The sequence below is a fragment of the Balaenoptera borealis genome (assembly GCF_965194805.1).
Source record: "Balaenoptera borealis genome assembly, contig: HAP1_SCAFFOLD_1595, whole genome shotgun sequence".
In the NCBI taxonomy this organism is placed as follows: domain Eukaryota; kingdom Metazoa; phylum Chordata; class Mammalia; order Artiodactyla; family Balaenopteridae; genus Balaenoptera; species Balaenoptera borealis.
This window is the reverse complement of record NW_028122638.1, coordinates 97,279-110,666: the sequence shown is the minus strand read 5'-3', so window position 1 is coordinate 110,666 and position 13,388 is coordinate 97,279. Positions and strand designations below refer to the sequence as shown.

At 46.2% G+C, this 13,388-nt stretch overlaps 1 protein-coding gene across 1 annotated transcript in view; it reads left to right on the top strand.

The window, feature by feature from the left end:
• Nucleotides 1–3,195: 3,195 nt before the first annotated feature.
• Nucleotides 3,196–13,388, top strand: part of LOC309622127 (uncharacterized protein) — a gene marked incomplete at its 5' end in the record, with an annotated part of 68,313 nt that continues 58,120 nt past the window's right edge. Inside the window, one exon of the mRNA XM_082409280.1 lies at nt 3,196–3,333. Within this exon, the coding sequence (XP_082265406.1) occupies nt 3,196–3,333 (138 nt within the window). The remainder of the gene's footprint in view (nt 3,334–13,388) is intronic.

The following is a 13,388-nucleotide window of genomic DNA, read 5'->3' as shown; positions in this document are numbered from 1 at the left end:
CATTTCTTACAGACGTTCATTAATACACTGAACTAAGAGTTACTTATATTCTACAGAGTATTCTATTTTATGTATCATATACTTAGAGCTATATAGATCTTCTTTAATTAATAATCCTTAGGAAGGAAAGAGCCATCTAGTTTGAACTATTACAGTTGTTCTGAAATCATATGTGTCTAATGAGTGAACTGATAGCAGCTTTTAAGGAGCCAAAGTAGGGATTAAGAAGCTCTCTTTGTAACTTGGTTCAAGAGTAGGGTGAAGTTTCTTGAGTGTACCTTGTGGAGAATGTTGTGGTCCAAGGCTCTTCTCTTTTAGTTTCTTCTCCTTGACTCCTACCTTCCTTGGGCTGGGCTAGGCTGGGGGCCAGGTTGGACTTGCGACTTAACATTTCTCTTCCGCTTTCTCTTTTTTTTTTCTCTTCCATTATGGGCATTGCTTCGAGGACAAGCCTTGATCTTGCATTGGACGTTACTTCCTGTCAACTTCCAGCAGCAGGAGTCTTCTTTTCAGTGCTTGATGCTTCACGAAATAGACTCTGCCCGTTGGCAGCAAATACCAGAGAGCTAGGAGACAGAGCTGGTTGCAGACCTTTCCTCTTCCAGCCTTTGGTTGCAATTGTTTGGCCCATAATTTGCTAGCTCTAGTTCCTTGGGCCACACAGGTATCCTGCCATCTCCAGCTCTTGTTATATGTGAGAGACATTCTGAACACTGTCCCTTTTTCTTTGCACAGAAGTATATACAGTGTGGCAGTTACTGTAATCTCCTCCGCCTTGCAAACAGCCACTCTAGAATCTTGGACCTCTAGGACTCTCTGTCTTGCATGCTTGGGGGCAAGGCCAAGCAAAATGAAGAGGAGAATAATTAGAGAAAGAGGAGGACGTTGGTGGAGAATTGGGAGCAGGTAAGGTGAAAGGGCACAGGAGAAAAGAGATGCATGTAGACTTTTTGGTTTCTGTGGGAAACAGGTTGACACACTTGGGCCTCATTTGGTATTAACAGAACAGAGAGTTAAAGATCTAAGTAGCTAGATAGTGTGCAGCAACTGCCATGAAGTCTGTACACTGAAGAGAACAGTCTCACATCTAGTTTTCATTTTGTTTTATGTCATAGTACCTTATTTATAGCATTCACTGGTGTGTTTGTAGAATACAGATGTTTTCAAATGCTCTGGTTTTGTCTACATGGTTATCTCCTTGTCCTGTTTGTAAGGAATCCAACATTGTAAGACATATTGCATGTTTTTCTCTTGACGATTGTTGACCTTGAAGCGTCATGAACTAACTTGAGCTGTTGGATTCTGTGGAGAAACGTTCAAAAGGGTCTGTGAAAAAGGCACTGTGGTGAGTCGCATTATGCACCCGAGCGTAAGGAGCAAGATATCTGCCACCAGCCCAGCTTGGCCTGGATTGCCTCTGTTTTAGTTCCCCTGGTTAGTGCTTTTCTCCCTAACCACTCTTGTGACTGTGATAATGTGAGTAAGGGCGGAGTTGCTAATGATCTATGTGTGAGGTAAGCTGGTTTGAGGGAGGAAATCTATGGACCTAGTCATTTTCCTTGGTGGTAAGCTTTCAGGGGTGCAGAGATGGATCTTCCTGGGGCCTTTTCTGGTCCCAGGAAGATATCGCATAGATGGGACCTCCCAAGACACACATTGAATCTTTAGGCCTGTTTTTCCTATTATGAGGTACGAACGAGTTTCTTCACTGATGGGGATGATGCTTATCTGAGAAGAAATTGTGAAAGGTGGTGTAGTGTAGAGGTGTGGCTTAAGCTTTTAAGTTTTCCTCCAGGTTTTTCCCCTAAGCTTCCTACTTCGGACGGCCTACTTACATGATACTAGTAGGTGATGTCCGGCTAACAACTTCCTAAATATACCTGCAAGCCAGATCAGTGTCTCTTTTCTCTGTATTCCCATGGAAATCAAGAGTCCCGCCGAATTTTCCATCGAAACAGTTGATTTGTGTTGTCTCTAGGAATTCTAAAGGGCGTACCGTTGCTTCCTAACCGGTGTCATTTGGGAGATCCGCCTCTGTACGTTCAAATGATTAATTTTGAGACTTTGCTCATGTGTGCAGTAAACCCTTGAATTCCCTAAGACCTTCCTTTCCTCCATCTCCTACCCCATTAAGCCCGCTTCAGTTCATCTCCTGAATTTCTTTGGAATCTGTCAGCCAGCTCTTCCTCAACTTCCTAATACTGAACTTGCCTGTCTGTTGCGATTAGGTCCTAACTAGTGTCCATATATCTTGTTTCCTTCCAATCCACTCTTCACACAAGAAACCTTCAAAGCAAGTTGGAACGTTGCTCATAAACATCGCTCACAAGCATTGTTTTGAGAATAGAAAACACACTGTTGGCCTTTAAGACTCTGCGTGGTCTAGAATCCTCTCTGCTTCTCTAGTCCCATCTTGTGCCACTTTTGCCCTCACTTTCTATGCTTCAGATACACTGAATTAACCTTAGTTCTCACTCATCTGACAGAAGTCAGTTCAGATACTATTTTTCACTGTGATTCCTAGCATTAAGGAATTTGATTATCAGGTTTTGTATGAGGACTATTTCATCAGGGGTACAGAAGTTCTGGCCATCTCTGGTTTTGGATATCCCTTATTTGTTGAGACCTTTGCGTTGTTTGGTTGCCTTTTGTCTGTTTTCCAGATGGGAAAACAGGAACAAGGGAAGTATAGGTTATTACTAGGTGGGGTTGAGCAAGTGGAGCAGCAAACTGCAAAGCAGAAAGAAGAGGGACGTACTATAGAGGGATATGACTTCCATTCTCAAGGCGCCTGCATCCTGTGCAGGGAGACAGCCTAACATAAAATGTGCCTAACAACAAATATATTGACTTCTTACTAAAAATCTCCAGTTCATAGAACCGAGGGGTTTGTACCTTCTCCTTTAAAAGTGATAGTCCTGGGACTTCCCCGGTGGTCCCGTGGTGAAGACTCTGCGCTTCCAATGCAGCAGGCGTGGGTTCAATCCCTGGTTGGGGAGCTAAGATCCCACATGCTGCGCAGCCAAAGAAATTTTTGTCGAACGTTATACTCCTGTATTGTTGGCTTTAGTGGTTTAGATTTTGTTGTACTGTTAAGAAGATTTCAGTTTATTTACCGGGAACAAACAACACATAATGTAAAAATAGTTTCCCAGAAACGATTTCCATCATTCTCTTCCTCCCTTTCTCCCGCAGACTGGTGTTTCACCTTGACAAGTTCTCTGTCATTCCATAGGAAAGCTGTCTGGCTTGGAGGTTGCAATCCCAGGGAATTTTTCATCAGCGGGGAAGTCTCCATCACTACAGAGGAATCAAGGGAGAAGTCAGTCCCTGGTAAGTGAGATGCTCCCCCTAAACACCAACACAGCAGTCGTGTACCTTTCAAGGGGTTCAGGGGCAAGATGGGCAAGGCATTTCTACTAACTCTTCTTAAGGATCACGGACAGTGCCCTATGCTACGAGGTAAGCGGTGACTGCTGTAGTTCTTACTGGTGATCCTTTCCTGTCACTGATTCTCGGCTTTCTTTGTATTTCATAGGACTGTTGTCAGTCCAATACAAAATGAGTCTTATTTTTAAAAACCTGAAATGTTTTACAGAGCCTAGCATTCTCATATAGGGTCCTTTCCATTCTCCCCACTTTCCCGAGAGGCCAAGAACACTTCACACCATGAACTAGGAGAGGGGGTAGAGCCCTTTCTGATGAAATACATCAACAAAGACAGAGCCTTAGCCTGCTTGCTCTCTGGACAGGATCTCGGACCACAAGGTCTTCAATCCTGGTATAAATGAAGGAAGTGAGGACAGTTCAACTGGCACTCTGATAACAAGAGTTCGGAAACACCTTCCGAAGAGACTATAGCAGTAGATGAGGGAAGGGAGTGCTACAGTGTGGCAGTACAGGGGGAACGATCGGCTACAGCAGTGAAAAGTGTGGTACCGATTGGTGTGCTCTCGGGGTTCTTGTACATGTAGCATAGATGACCTCTACGGTGGCCCTCCCACCTTCCCACCTGCATTAGGTGTTCTTTTTTTTTGTAATTTATGTTTATGTATTTATTTACTGTTTGAACTTATTTATTCTACGTATTTATGTTTTTGGCTGCACTGGGTCTCTCATTGCTGTGCACGGGCTTTCTCTAGTTGGCGGCTAGCGGGGGCTACTCTCGGTTGCGGTGTGCGGGCATCTCATCGCGGTGGCTTCTCTTGTTGCGGAGCATGGGCTGTAGGCACGTGGGCTTCGGTAGTTGAGGCTCACGGGCTCTAGAATGCAGGCTCCGTCGTCGTGGCACATGCGCTTAGTTGCTGCACGGCATGTGGGATCTTCGCAGACCAGGGCTCGAACCCGTGTCCCCTGCATTGGCAGGCGCCACCAGGGAAGCCCTAGGTGTTCTCATATAGAGTCTAAAAACAGAGAGCACTGAGAGAAGGTAGTGGTTATTAAAGGCTCAGGATCTAAATTCTACCTGTCTCTACACCCCTTCCCAGCTGTCGATTTGACCCCATTTTTGAATGCTGACCTCATTGTTCAACTTTTCTCTGCCGTCTGTATACTCACCTTGAAAACTTGTTTCTGTGATGCGTTGAGCAGACACAGGGTGGCAGACTGCAGAGGTGGAAGCTGGTGGTCGGATATTTGTGGGCTGAATCTCCTTCAGTCCCATTCCCATTTCTGGTTGCCCAGAGGCCCTACTTCCTGTGTGTGACGCCGAGCCGTAGGATTGCGGGCAGGAGCCAAGTTCTCCATACAGTAAAGACCCCAGTGTGCCTTGGTTACAGTAATATACCTGGCTTCCTTCCTGGCAGGGAAGTGACAGGCGGCTATGCCCCTGCTTTGTTCGTGGGCCTCCTGATCCAGCAGTTCCCTTGGCTCTGCCCCTGTCGTCAGCTGCCCCTAGGATAACTCTGAGCCCTAGCCACTTCTCTGGTAGATTTCCCTATTCCCCCACTACAGTCACACCTGAATAAGGCAACTCAGACCTTTCAGAGATGTGTCCTGAACCTCTTGTTTTCTGAAATACCTATCTGGTGGTTGTGAGACTTAAGGCCAGCGTCCCCGAGAGACTTTTTCTATTTCTCCTAGTAAACCTAGACTCATCTTCTGTCACCTTCAACTCTACTCCAATTGTGTTCTTTCAACCCAGACCTCTGACCCTGCTTTTTACTTCTGCCATTTCATCCTCGCTCCTGCTTCCTTTCCTAAATCCATACGTCTCTTTTGGCCTTCCTAGCCCTGGGCCAAGTTCCTTCCTCTTTGCTCAGTTTTTACCCCTTTCCTTCATTCTCCCATCCAACTTTCAGTCCTTCCTTTCTCACGCCCCAGTTAGCAGCATCTGAAAATTCGAAAGGTTTGTTACTCGTCTATTAATTGTATTCCATTTACTTACTCAGTTCTATACCTGTCTTACCTGTGTATGGAAGAACAGCTGGTAGCCAAGGTGGCACCAAGAATCCTAGCAGCTCTCACTTGACGTATCCGTAGTAGTCGGCAATTTCCATTTCGTTTTCCCTCTCGGTGAAAAATTGCAGCTTGCCCGAAGAGGTGTATCTGGCAGCATTCTCCCGTTGTTGTTGAGCCCGCCTCTTCATGGCCTCTCGCTCTGGCCTCTGCTCTTGTTCGATGGGCTTTGACATGACTGGCTCAGGCACGTTGGGTTCCCTCCATGGAACTCGTTGCTTGCTGAAGTCTTGGAGTAGAAAGTGGGTTTGGAGCTTGGGTGGGGACTGGCGCTTATTCACAGCAGGGGGAACAGGCTCCCGCTGGAGAGGAGCGCCAGATGAAGTTTTGGAGGGTGCAGGCCTAGGAGCAGCAGACTGAGGGACACGAGGCTGGGTATGGTTGGGCCAAGCCGGTTGGGTTGGGTTGGTCACAGTTGGCTGAGCTGGTTTGGCGGGGCCTGGCAAAGAGGCAGGAGCTGGCTGGGATGAATTGGCTGCAGCAGGTTGAGCTGAGTCAGTAGAACCAGGCTGGGCACGGTAAGCCCCAGCAGGCCGATGTGAGGCCAGAGACTGTGGCCTCCGAGGAGCGGGTCGAGCTTGAGGCTTGTCCCAGGCAGAAAAAGGCAGAGGTATCAACTTGACCTTCCCAGGAGGAGGCCGCTCATACTGGGCTGGAGACGGACACTCTGTTTCAGCACTGCTGTCTGGTTTCTGGGCTTGGACTTGCGTTTTCTCAGGACCCTTCCCCTCACGTGGGGTATGCCGCCATGGCTGGATAGCTGGGGGTGGCTGGGGGTCTTTGGGGTTGCTTGACTTTCCCAAGAGCCGACAGGAAGAGCGCCCAGTTTTCGTCTCATTCTTCTTCCCCAGCGCATGAAGAACCTTCACAGACTCCAGCATGCGCACGCCAAGGGAGGTTCGAGGCTTTTGAAAGCTCTGTTGGAGAAGCTCAGTTTGGTGTTCCTTTCGCTTCGTGTGGGGGATTGCTGGCTTCTCTTCTGCCTTGACTTTGTTCCCTGACTGCTTGTTCTCCTCAGCCTTGTTTCTCCCTCTGGTCCTTTTGGTCTTTTCCTGCCCGTGGCTCTTAGTTTTGCTGATCTTTCTGGATGCAGCTTTCTGAGGTTTGCCTTGAGAGTGCTTGGCCGTGTTCACAGGAGCCCTGTCACTGACTGCAGCGTGGCATATAACCACTTCTCCCCCTAACAGGCACTCTGGATTCTTTGGCTGGATTTTGGCCTTGGGAGCGCCACTGATAGGCTCAGAGGCTTTCTGTTTGTTCTTCCTGGGTTGATCAGAGGGAACCTTTATGACACTTGGCTTTTCCTGCACCTGATTCACCTTAATGGCTCTGGTGTCTTTAGCTTTGATCACGTTGGGACCTTGGGATTGATCAAGATCTTTCAAAGGATTAAAGAGCTGGGGAAGGTGAATATCCTCCGCCAGTGTAGTAATGTCTGCAAGACCACTGCTAGGTTCAATCCCATTTTCAAGTGTCCCTAGGTCCTGACGACTCCGGCTGTTCTCTCCCAGATCAGCATTTTCAGAACCAGGCTGCTCCTCTTGGCTGAGGGGATCGGTGCAGGCCAGCGGCTGGTGAATATCAGGGATTCCTAAAGGGAGTAGTGGAGGATCTTGGTTCTCTGTTGGGATCTGGTAGGCATCCAGAGGCTTTGAAAGCTTGGTTTTGATATCATCCACGTGCTTACTCTCTATTTGTCCCTGGCTTGGAGCTGGAGGCAGGGCCAGGAGACGCCTGGCACTCTGGACTGGAGCTGTCACTGAAATGTCCCCAAGTTCAGATGGTGGGTTACTCTCAAGTATGTGGCTGTTTCTGCTACTGCAGGACTTGGGGAGTTCTTGACTTTGTGTCACACAAAACGTCTGGCTTGGAGGTTGCAATCCCAGGGAATTTTTCATCACCAGGGGGGAGGTCTCCATCCCTACAAAGGGATCAAGGGAGAAGTCAGTCCCTGGTAAGTGAGATGCTCCCCCTAAACACCAACACAGCAGTCATGTACCTTTCAAGGGGTTCAGGGGCAAGATGGGCAAGGCATTTCTACTAACTCTTCTTAAGGATCACGGACAGTGCCCTATGCTACGAGGTAAGCGGTGACTGTTGTAATTCTTACTGGTGAGCCTTTCCTGTCACTGATTCTCGGCTCGCTTTGTATTTCATAGGACTGTTATAAGTCCAATACAAAATGAGTCTTATTTTTAAAAACCTGAAATGTTTTACAAAGCCTAGCATTCTCATATAGGGTCCTTTCCATTCTCCCCACTTTCCCGAGAGGCCAAGAACACGTCACACCATGAACTAGGAGAGGGGGTAGAGCCCTTGCTGATGAAACACATCAACAAAGACAGAGTCTTAGCCTGCTTGCTCTCTGGACAGGATCTCGGACCACAAGGTCTTCAATCCTGGTATAAATGAAGGAAGTGAGGACAGTTCAACTGGCACTCACATAACAAGAGTTCTGAAACACCTTCCGAAGAGACTATAGCAGTAGATGAGGGAAGGGAGTGCTACAGTGTGGCAGTACAGGGGGAACGATCGGCTACAGCAGTGAAAAGTGTGGTACCGATTGGTGTGCTCTCGGCGTTCTTGTACATGTAGCATAGATGACCTCTACAGTGGCCCTCCCACCTTCCCACCTGCATTAGGTGTTCTTTTTTTTGTAATTTATGTTTATGTATTTATTTACTGTTTGAACTTATTTATTCTACGTATTTATGTTTTTGGCTGCACTGGGTCTCTCATTGCTGTGCACGGGCTTTCTCTAGTTGGCGGCTAGCGGGGGCTACTCTCGGTTGCGGTGTGCGGGCTTCTCATCGCGGTGGCTTCTCTTGTTGCGGAGCATGGGCTGTAGGCACGTGGGCTTCGGTAGTTGAGGCTCACGGGCTCTAGAATGCAGGCTCCGTCGTTGTGGCACATGCGCTTAGTTGCTGCACGGCATGTGGGATCTTCGCAGACCAGGGCTCGAACCCGTGTCCCCCGCATTGCATTGGCAGGCGGATTCTTAACCACGGCGCCACCAGGGAAGCCCTAGGTGTTCTCATAGAGAGTCTAAAAACAGAGGGCACTGAGCGAAGGTAGTGGTTATTAAAGGCTCAGGATCTAAATTCTACCTGCCTCTACACCCCTTCCCAGCTGTCGATTTGACCCCATTTTTGAGTGCCGACCTCATTCTTCAACTTTCTCTGGCGTTTGTTATACTCACCTTGAAAACTTGTTTCTGTGATGCGTTGAGCAGACACAGGGTGGCAGACTGCAGAGGTGGAAGCTGGTGGTCGGATATTTGTGGGCTGAATCTCCTTCAGTCCCATTCCCATTTCTGGTTGCCCAGAGGCCCGACTTCCTGTGTATGACGCCGAGCCGTAGGATTGCGGGCAGGAGCCAAGTTCTCCATACAGTAAAGACCCCAGTGTGCCTTGGTTATAGTAATATACCTGGCTTCCGTCCTGGCAGGGAAGTGACAGGCGGCTCTGCCCCTGATTTGGAATCTGAGATGGTGTTCCCTGAGCAAGGCTGGCAGAAAGCGATGGATGTAGAGGGACCATGTTCTTGGCGTCTGAAGTTTTATCATACTGGGCTGCCAGAAACATGGAGGAGGCAGCTGTGTGGCGGTCAGTGAGTGCCAGAGTAAAGTCTCCGAGTGAAGAAGAATTCTTTTCAATGCTTGCTGTGATGTCCCACTCAAGAACACCTGGATAGGAAGCAGCTGAAGTGGAGATCTGGCTGTGGTCAGTAACTCCAGATAACATAGTCGTGCTAGAATGTTGGTAAAGGTAGGCACTACCCATGAGTGTCTGGAAAGGGGTACCGGTAGCCGATGCCGAACTGACGGCAGGGGCAGAGACTCTGGAGAAGTTGCAGACACTTCGTGTTAGGGAAGTTGCATTGCTCACCACAGGAGGAGAATGCTGCAGAGAATTTAGAGTTCCAAGTAGAGATGGATGTTGGAAATTTTCTGTAAGAACAAGAGGGTCATGAAAAACTCAGGGAGGTTGAGAAATTCTCACTACGTTTGAGGAACGGCATCATCTGAAGGTTCTTGCTATCAGGACACCTCTACTATCACTACTTCCTGAGAAACCCAAAATCAGACAGTTAATGATGGCTGTAAGGACTGAGCAGTTTTCCACTCTTCTCTATTCACTGCCTGTGCTCCCATCTTGGGCACAGACGGGCAGAAGAGCCAAGTGGTGTGGTTCAGAGATTGTTCTCTAGGCTGGAAGCAACCTTCTCCCTGCCCTGTCTTTCCCTTCAGCCTGCACTCGTATTGACTTCTATGCTATTTCCTAGACTGGAAGCATTTTAGAACTAGGAGGCCCTTAGAGAACTTCGATGTTCTCAGTCTCATTTCGTGAGTAAGGAAACTGAGGCTCAGAGAGGTCGGGTTGACTTGTTCAAGTTCTCTCATTATGTTAGTATCATTACCAGGTTTCAGAACCTAAGTATCCTGACTTCCTTGCCAGGACTCCACTCTGAGCATGATACTGCCAGAAAGCAGGAGAAATAGAACTTATAATATAGGCATTTTTTTTGTCCATTAGAAAACAGTACGGCTGTTACCATTGTCGTCTTCAGTGTCTCCCTTTGCTTGTGCAGTTCCCACGCTATTACCTAGAGGTGACGTACAGCTCAGTCCAACTGGTGAATTGAAAGAGTCATTTTTGCCCTCTTCAAGCCTGGTTTCTCATCCTACCTCAAAATGATTACCCGAAAGTGGATTTCTTAAGTGCTTTTGGAAAGGGAAAAGTTATCTGATTACTTCAGATTCCTCACCTGTAAAGTGGTTATAACACCACCACCAATAATAATAGCAGTAATAATTAATAGATGAATAAGCTGATCTATTGCGTATGATTTATATGGAGGAAGATACAATAAGTTCTAGAAAGACAAAGAAAAATCATGACAAGCATATTACGTTAACGAAAAAGAAATCCATAGATATTAATGAAAACTGGGGTATGTGGCAAGTATCGAAGCCTAATGAATTTACTAACAAATGGCATTCTGTACCATCCATGCAATATTATGAAAGTGAATTTTGCCCACTCTATTTTAGTGAATACTATTAACCAGAAGACACGATGGAGGTGATAGAGGTGAATGAATTCCTAGCCAATGCATACAGACAGAGAAGGTATGTCAGTAAAAAATGCATAACAAGCAACAGAATGCAATAAATGTGCATGTATAGGTAGCCACAACACATATAGACAAGTATTTCAATGAAAACCGGTACGAAGCAGACAGCAAAATAATAAGTGTAAAAGAGTTTCATTATTGTGCTCCTTCATATTTTTACCCAGCAAGTAAGAGGTATTAAGCCTAGGAGAAATATATATTTCAATGAATATAGCTTATATAATAAGCAGAAAGGAAGCTTAAAATGTATCAGGAAGGTTTTTGGATTTATCCTAGAACTTAGATTAGAATCATCTTCAGCATCCAAGAAGATGGCATCCCAAAACCTCAAAAAACCATCATGCCTAGAATCCAATTAAAAAAGATTTTCAAATGTAAGAAAATCCACAGGACTCCACAATATGGTTTTCGATAAACGTGGATGTTTGTTTGTTTTGTTTCTTTGGCCGCGCCGCGTGGCCCTGGCCGTGAAAGCACCGAGTCCTAAGCACTGGACCGCCAGGGAATTCCCTAAGTGGGGGGAATTAGAGATGTGGGGCTTGACTTTTTCTTCTTCTTCTTCGGTAGCTAAGCTCTACAAGCGAACGATGGCTGTTGATCAATGTGCTCTCTGTGTTAGGAAGGAAATAACTGTAAAAATGAAAAGCAGCCTTGCCTTAGAACCTACATATCACACCAAGGAAAATAGTCCTTCTGATTCAATTTAGAAGATATCACTTAAAATGTTGAATTGGTGAAATGTCTACCTAGTTTAAAAATTAGAAAGAATAAAACACTGAAAAGCAGCCCCCTAGATAACCACTGTGGTTGCTTGTTTATAGGAGGCATCATTTCTAAAACGTATTTCTAAAATGTTTATATTCAAAACTGTCAAGTGGCCAACTGTATTCAGAGAGGCAATAAAAGAAAGAAAACGGAGTATGACTTTTCTGATAAGCTGCCTTTCCTGGTGATCCCCTGTTCTGGCCTTACTTTCCTTCTTAGTCTGTTAATGTAAGGGTTTGCTACCATCAACTTGGTTTTGCCCTGCTCTGAGCAGGTTTCCCTCTGTGCTGTTTCTGCTTTAATTGAAAATCTTTGGTTCCCATCAGCATTCCATTGCAAACTCCGTTTTTCTTGAGAGCTCCTCTATGCTTTCCCTCTTCATTCTTACATTTTCTCCCATCTCTTGGTGCCTGTTGGCCTGTGCTACTGAAAACCATCCTAAACTTCCTTACGCTCGACTCTGTGCCTCCCTGTAGAGCCCAGTACTCTCCATCCTCTCTCCCTATTCTCTCTTTTCAACTAGTCGAAATCCTAGTGGAGGGAGACCATTAGAGATGAAACATCTTGGTATATATTGCTAGTTTTCTATGTCCCCTGGCTTTTCTATGTTTCTGTTGAAACACTCTTGAGAAGTGTCTGATTTCGTTTTCTACATGGGTACCCTTTAAGGCTCAATACTGGAAAAGAAGGGGATCAGAGTGATCAACCCAACGTGGTATCCTAACGTAACAGTTAAGGAAAGCAACAGGCTTTGTGAGACAGCCAGTGATTTGTCCAAAGTCACACAGATAGTAAACGTCAAAGTCAAAAGTGAAATTAGGTCTCCAGACGTGTAGTTCAATACTTTCCCTCATTATTCCATGCTATTTTGAATCTCCTACTCAATTTAGGGGCAAAAGAATCGAACGCAAAACTTTCCAAAGTTTCTTTTCTTACCTGACATGGTCAGAGAAGAGGAAGCATCCACTGCAGGTACCAGGGATGAGGAGACAACACTAGAGGATGTCCGAGTGGCTGCAGCTGAACGGCGCACGTGTCCAGTACAGAGGTCACTGGTTACTGGTCCAAACAGCTCCACGGAAACCCCAAGACTCTACCAAGTGGTAGTAGGTTTGGTAGGAGAGTGATGTCACAAAGCAGGCAGTTGAAAGGTATGAGAGAGCCAATAGGGAGGTCCGATCCCCAACAGGAAGGCGGGCTTGGGTGAAGAGAGTGTAGGAGAGCTAAAACAACACCTGAGTTTCTGAGCTTTGGGGAGGAGGAAATCCTAGAAGACAGATTTACCTCCCCCAGGCTCTTCCATTAGGGAAATCATTGCCACATTTCTTACAGACGTTCATTAATACACTGAACTAAGAGTTACTTATATTCTACAGAGTATTCTATTTTATGTATCATATACTTAGAGCTATATAGATCTTCTTTAATTAATAATCCTTAGGAAGGAAAGAGCCATCTAGTTTGAACTATTACAGTTGTTCTGAAATCATATGTGTCTAATGAGTGAACTGATAGCAGCTTTTAAGGAGCCAAAGTAGGGATTAAGAAGCTCTCTTTGTAACTTGGTTCAAGAGTAGGGTGAAGTTTCTTGAGTGTACCTTGTGGAGAATGTTGTGGTCCAAGGCTCTTCTCTTTTAGTTTCTTCTCCTTGACTCCTACCTTCCTTGGGCTGGGCTAGGCTGGGGGCCAGGTTGGACTTGCGACTTAACATTTCTCTTCCGCTTTCTCTTTTTTTTTTCTCTTCCATTATGGGCATTGCTTCGAGGACAAGCCTTGATCTTGCATTGGACGTTACTTCCTGTCAACTTCCAGCAGCAGGAGTCTTCTTTTCAGTGCTTGATGCTTCACGAAATAGACTCTGCCCGTTGGCAGCAAATACCAGAGAGCTAGGAGACAGAGCTGGTTGCAGACCTTTCCTCTTCCAGCCTTTGGTTGCAATTGTTTGGCCCATAATTTGCTAGCTCTAGTTCCTTGGGCCACACAGGTATCCTGCCATCTCCAGCTCTTGTTATATGTGAGAGACATTCTGA